At 45.2% G+C, this 6,553-nt stretch overlaps 1 protein-coding gene across 1 annotated transcript; it reads left to right on the top strand.

Moving 5' to 3' along the window:
- Positions 1-325: 325 nt before the first annotated feature.
- On the top strand, positions 326-4,904 carry ENH_00034650 (YT521-B-like family domain-containing protein, putative; the record flags this gene model as incomplete). The annotated part of the gene is made up of 8 exons (XM_013585055.1): positions 326-485; positions 846-973; positions 1,547-1,628; positions 1,830-1,917; positions 2,470-2,554; positions 2,838-3,144; positions 3,370-3,443; positions 4,296-4,904. 8 exons carry the CDS (start codon positions 326-328, stop codon positions 4,902-4,904), a joined length of 1,533 nt encoding a protein of 510 aa, XP_013440509.1.
- Between the last annotated feature and the right edge of the window lie 1,649 nt (positions 4,905-6,553).

The raw sequence follows: 6,553 nt of genomic DNA, 5'->3' as shown, positions 1-6,553 counted from the left end.
TTAGTCCTTTCCCCTTTATTTCCCTTTTCTTTTCTATCTTTCTCTTCTCAGCAGCAGCAGCGAAGCCGGCAGCAGCTTTCCGGGCTGCTGCATCTGTCCCCCTGCAGCAGCAGCAGCTCCCTACAGACAGCGCCCGCTGGTCTCTTTCCTCCCAGACAGCAGCAGCTCGTGCTGCTGCTGCTGCTGCTGCTGCTGCTGCTGTCCTGCATCTGCCGCTGCCTGCTGTGTGCTGCTCTCCGCCTGCTGCTGCTGCTGCTGCAGCTGCTGCTGCGCTGCTCTCACAAATTTGACCCCAGTAATACCTCTGCAGATCTGCAGCAAAAACATGGAGGGGCCCCCTGCACTGGGGGGCCCCCCCGTTGGGGGCCCCCCCTCGGGAGGCGTGGGTTATGAAGGCCAAATCCCCTTTACCGAGCAGCAGCAGCAGCAGCAGCAGCAGCAGCAGCAGCAGCAGCAGCAGCAGCCCTTTTATGCGTCTCACCCGGGTAGGCTTCTTTTTCTTTTAGCTTCGACTTATGCTGCCTGTGGCTGTCTGCCAGCTTCTTGTTAGGTAAATGCAGACTAAACTGCTGCTCCTCTTGCTGCTGCTACTGCTGCTGCTGCTGCTGCTGCTGCTGCTGCTGCTGCTGCTGCTGCTGTACGGCTTTGTGCCTCTACTGCCCTGCTGCAGCACTGCCGCGGCTGCTGCTGCTGTTTCCCTCTTGCTGCTGCACTGCTGCTGCTGCTGCACTACCGCTATTTGGGCGCTCGTGCCGCTGCCGCCCTGCTGCTGCTGCTGCACTGCTGCTGCTGCTGCACTGCTGCTGCTGCTGCTGCTGCTGCTGCTGCTGCTGCTGCTGCTGCAGCTGAGGACGCGGGGACTGAGTTTTACATAATTCGTTCTTGTTCGGAGTACAATGTGGAAGTCGCCAGGCGTTTGGGCGTCTGGGCCACAATCCCCAGAAACGAGGCCAGACTTGCACAGGCAGCCAGAGTGAGCTAGCTAGCTAGCTAGCTAGCTGGCTAGCTAGCTAGCTAGCTAGCTAGCTAGCTAGCCATTTAATTAGCTAGCTGGAGGACTATTTAACTAGCTGGCTAGCTAGCTAGCTGGCTGGATGGCTGGCTAGCTGGACAGCTGTTTAACTAGATAGGTGGCTGGCTAGCTAGCTAGCTAGCTAGCTATCTGGCTAGCTGGATGGCTAGCTAGCTAGCTAGCTAGCTAGCTATCTGGCTAGCTAGCTAATCATCTAACTAGCTAGCTGGGGAACTATTCAGCTAGCTAGCTAGCTAGCTAGCTGGCTGGATGGCTAGCTAGCTGGATAGCTATTTAACTAGCTAGATAGCTAGCTAACTAGCTAGATAGCTAGCTAGCTAGCTAGCCAGCTAGCTAGCTAGCCAGCTAGCTGGCCATCTACTAATCTCGCTAGCAGGCTAACTGGCTACCTAGCTCGCCAGGTGGCTAGGCGGCTAGCTAGCTAGCTAGCTGGCTAGCTAGCTAGCCAGCTAGTTTATTTATTTATTTATTTATTATTTATTTATTTATTTATTTATATTTATTTGCTGGCAGGAGGCTCCTCACGTGCTTCTCTTCTTTCGAGTTCTTTCTTCCCACAACTGGGCGGGCTATGCGCGAATGAAGACAGCCCCGGGTGGGCAAAAAGTGGAAAATAAAAACAAAAAAAAACAAACAAATAAATAAATAAATAAATAAATGAAAAATAAATAATAAATAATTAAAGATGGCAGCTAGCTGAGTTGTTTGGTGGTTTTAAATTCGAAAAATAAAAAAAAATGAATTTCCACTTTTTGCAAATCCGCTGCCGCGGCGCTGCGGTGTACGTACACCTCAGGCGAAGGCTCTTATCCCTCCAGTGTCTTTTCGGGCCGCAGCGGAAGGCCATTTGTTGGATTGTCTTTTGACATAGAGTGGATAAGCAAGTAAGGATTAATTAATTAATTAATTAATTAATTAATTAATTAATTAAATTAAATAAATAAATAAAAAACAATTAATTAAAAGAGTTGAAAGTTCAAAAGTTGGAGAGAAGGAGGCGGGAAGCAGAGGCAGCGCTTTTTGCTTTTTCAATTTGCTGCTGTGGAGTTTTTTTTCTTTTGGCTTTTCATCGTTTTTAATTATTTGCATTAACTGCGGAAGTTCCTGCTGCTGCTGCTGATGCTGCTGCTGCTGCTGCTGCTGCTGCTGCTGCTGCTGCTGCTGCTGCTGCTGCTGCTGCTGGCGTGGGTCTTGATTTGCGGTGTATGCGCAGCTGTTTGATGTGTATGTACACCTGGTGCGCTGCGTGCTGCGTTGGGGTGTACATACACCTGAAGCGTTTTCTTTTCTCGTTCTTGAATTTGTTTGAACTTCACTTTTGTTTCTTTTTAGCAAAAAGAAACAAAAGAGAAACAAATTTGTTTTATTTATTTTTATTTATGGAGTGTACGTACACCTCAGCTGCTGGGGCTGCGGTGTATGTACACCTCCTGCAGGGCTCCCCTCAGCGTTGACTTGACGAGAACTCTTTACAACAAATACAACAATGGCGAGTCCGTCAACAGAGCCATGGACGGCCAAGTAAGCAGCAGCAGCAGCAGCAGCAGCAGCAGCAGCAGCAGCAGCAGTAGCAGCAGCAGCAGCAGCAGCAGCAGCAGCTTCTGCTGCAGCTGCAGCTGCAGCTGCGGGTCTGAGGTGTTTTGCTGCAGAGTTGCTGCACACTATTTTTCTACCACGCGAGTGTGTCTTCACTGCTGCTGCTGCAGCATTATTAATGCCATTAATGCCATCTTTTGAATTAATTGCTGCAAATCCTTTCTTGCTGCTGCTGCTGCTGCTGCTGCTGCTGCTGCACTGCATGCAGCCAGTGGACCCGCAAGCTGGAAGAGCTTTGGCTTATCTTTTTGATGAAATGAGCAGCACAAACAATTCCAGCATAAGTCCCTTTGGGGGCCCCTTCTCGAGGGGCCCCCTGGGGGGCCCCCTGGGGGCCCCCCTGGGGGCCCCCCAGGGGCCCCCCGGCCGCTTGGCGCTGCAGCCAGCGGGCGCCAGGCAGCAGCAGCAGCAGCAGCAGCAGCAGCTGCAGCAGCAGCAGCGAGGGGCGGGGACGGGGCCGCAGAGAAAGAAACAGACGCAAAACAAACGCCAAAACCAAAACGAATCCGCAGAAGGTAACCCGAGGGTTTAGGGTTTAGGGTTTAGGGTTTAGGGTTTAGGGTTTAGGGTTTATGTGGAGTTGTGTTTTACAGAACCGTCAGGAGCTGCTGCTGCGCTGCTGCAGTGCACAGCGCAGCAGCTTTGTTGTTTTCAGATTAAATTTGATTTATTTGCATTTAATTAATTAAATAAATTAAATAAATTAATTTAATTATATTTTTATTTCTATTTTCATTCAGGCGGCCAGCAAAAGGTCCTTTTGGCGCTGCACAATCCCGCGACGAAGATCTTCCCTGTGGACTTGACGGAGATGGTGAGGTGTACATACACCTCAACTTGGAGCAACAGTTTCATTTTAATTTCAATTTTAATTTAATTTTCAAATCTTTAATTATTTTCAGTTTTAATTTAATTTTCAAATCTTTAAAATTGGAATTATCTGAAATTCAAGTTTTGAATCTTCTGCAAATCTCGAGCGGCTTGCTGTCACTTGCGGTGTCTGTACACCTCACTTGTTTCTCGTTTCGGGTGTACGCGCAGCGCAAATATGTTTTATATATATAAATATATAAATACTTATATATATATTTATATTTATATTTGTATTTATATTTATATTTATATTTGTATTTGTTTATATATATGTCTATTTTATAAAATATGTTTTCATGCAAATATGCTGTTTTGATTTGGGGTGTACGCACACCTGATGGTGCCTGCAGTGTTTCCGTGCTTACTTGCGGTGTACGTACACCTCACTGTGAATGGCCCTGAGGTGTACATACACCTGAATCTGAGTGAAGCTGTTTTGAGGTGTACATACACCTGAATCTAAATGGAGCTGTTCCCAGGTGTACATACACCTGAATCTGAATGAAGCTGTTTCTGAGGTGTACATACACCTGAATCTCCTCGAGGTGTACATACACCTGAGTCTAAATGAAGCTGTTGCTGAGGTGTACATACACCTGAATCTGCTTGAGGTGTACATGCACCTGAATCTAAATGAAGCTGTTTCTGAGGTGTACATACACCTGAATCTGAGTGAAGCTGTTGCTGAGGTGTGCATACACCTGAATCTAAATGAAGCTGTTTTGAGGTGTACATACACCTGAGTCTAAATGAAGCAGTTTCTGAGGTGTACATACACCTGGCGTGCATGCAGACGTACGACGACTACATCGAGACTTACGAAGCCTCGCAGGCGCTGTGGCAGCGGGTGTTTCGAAAGCATGGATATCAAGTGGAGGACTTTGCTGCTGCTGCTGCTGCTGCTGCTGCTGCAGCGCCGCAGGAGGCGGCGCTGCAGCAGCAGGGGGTACGTACACCCGAAGCTGCGCAGAGCCCCCGGGGTGTACGTACACCCGAAGCTGCGCAGACACCCCGAGACAGCAGCACCCCACAAGACACAAATGCGCAGCAAATCGAAAGTGCTGCAGCACGAGACACAAGTCCGCAGCGGGGTGTACGTACACCCGAGGCAGCAGCAGAACAGCCCCCAGCTGGAGATACACCTGAAGACGCAAAGCCAGAAACTGCTGCTGCAGACGAAAGCAAAGAGAAAAGGCGAGCTGCTGAGGTGTACGTACACCCCAGCGAGTCGCCTGTGCGGCTCAAGGAAGAGCCAGAAGCTCCTGCTGCTGCTGCTGCTGCTGCAGCAGCGGAGAGTGCAGCAGCAGCAGCGGAGAGTGCAGGAGCAGCCGAGGTGTACGTACACCCCAAAGAAGATGGGGGGAGCGAACAGAAACTCCTTAATGTCAAAACAGAGATTTAGTCAGCAGCGCATTTTAAAAAGAAGGCATAGACAGTCTTTGAGTTTTAATAACAGCAAAAGATTAAATGAATAAAAGCTTCGCGAAGTCAAACGCGCAGCAGCTGCGCAGGCGCTTGCGGTGTACGTACACCTCAGCTCGGAAGGCAAGTAGATACACCCGAAGAATACTTTGCTGCAGATGTGGAGTGAGGGCAAATATATAAATAAATTAATAAAATAAATAAAAGTGGTTTTTTAATTGCACAAAAGATGAACTGAATTAAAGGCGTACAGCTGCAGAGGCGGAGATGCACACATTTGGGGTGTACATACACCCCAGACTGTGCATGCAGCGAGTTCCATTTACCTCCCGAAACATCTTTAAAAGCTTTCATAAATATAAATATGAATTTAAATTCATATTTTATTTATAAATAGCTTTTTAAGAAGTGCATTTTAAGGAAAGTTCTGCTGCAGTTCAGCGCCGGCTGCTGCAGTGGCTTCCTGGGGGCGTGGGAGCAAAAATGCGGAAATAAATAAATAAATAAATAAATTGAATAAAATAAATGAATTAATTTCAATTAAATGACTTAAATGGGACAATTTAAATCAAATGATGCAAACAGATCAAGTGGAAGTCGAGGAATTATAAAGCGCATGCAAGTCTGTGCTCGCGGAGTACATACACCGCGTGAAACAGCAAAAAATGCAAAATACGAAAAGATCTATTTTAAAATAAATAAAGAATTAATTTATATTTATTTTATGCAAAATGAAATAATTAATTTTACATTAAATAATATGTTTGCACTTTTCTTTATTTATTTATTTTATTTTTATGTTTTGCATGTATTTACAAACAATTAAAGCATTTGTTTATATATTATATTAAATAAATCTATTTTTGAATATTTATTAATTTGGGCACTTTTGCAAATAAATGGAATTCCATTTAATTTAAATTTAAATAATTTCGACTTGTAAATATAAATTAAATTAATTAAAACATTCCAATATTTAAATACTTTTATTTTTAAATAAATATAAATGGACTTTTCTTATTTATAAATATATTTATAAAATACTTATTACACAAATTTACTTTCATTTGTTTATATTTATTTACACATATTGTTCATTTATTTATTTTTATTACTGTTTATTTATTTATTACATTTTAATTAACTAACTAACTAATTAATTAATTAATTTATTTATTTATTTATTTATTTATTTATTTATTTATTTACTTTTCACAAGTCAAGGGGCCTTCAGTTGAAGGCGGAAGAGCTTTAGGCAGCAGCAGCTTCAAAATGAAATTCTTTTATTTCTTAAAATTCTCAGCAGCAGCAGCAGCAGCAGCAGCAGCAGCAGCAGCAGCAGCAACTTCAGCAGCAGTCTCAGCAGCAGCTCCAAAAAAGAATTGTTTCACTTATTTTTTGTATTTCTTCTTTCTCCCTACAGCCTGCAGCGCGGCAGATTGCTGCTGCTGCTGCTGCAGCAGTTGGTGCTGCTGCTGCTGCAGTCGCAGCTGCTGCTGCAGCTGCTGCCGCAGCTGCTGCTGTTGCGGTTGCTGCTGCAACTGCAGCACCCTTCCAACGGGCGAACAGCTCAAGGATCATGGGACATATCGATGCTGCTGCTGCTGTTGCTGCTGCTGCTGCTGTTGC

The sequence above is a fragment of the Eimeria necatrix genome, genomic scaffold (assembly GCF_000499385.1).
Source record: "Eimeria necatrix Houghton genomic scaffold, Enh_scaff252, whole genome shotgun sequence".
Taxonomy (NCBI): Eukaryota; Apicomplexa; class Conoidasida; order Eucoccidiorida; family Eimeriidae; genus Eimeria; species Eimeria necatrix.
This window is presented reverse-complemented; position numbering and strand designations above follow the sequence as displayed.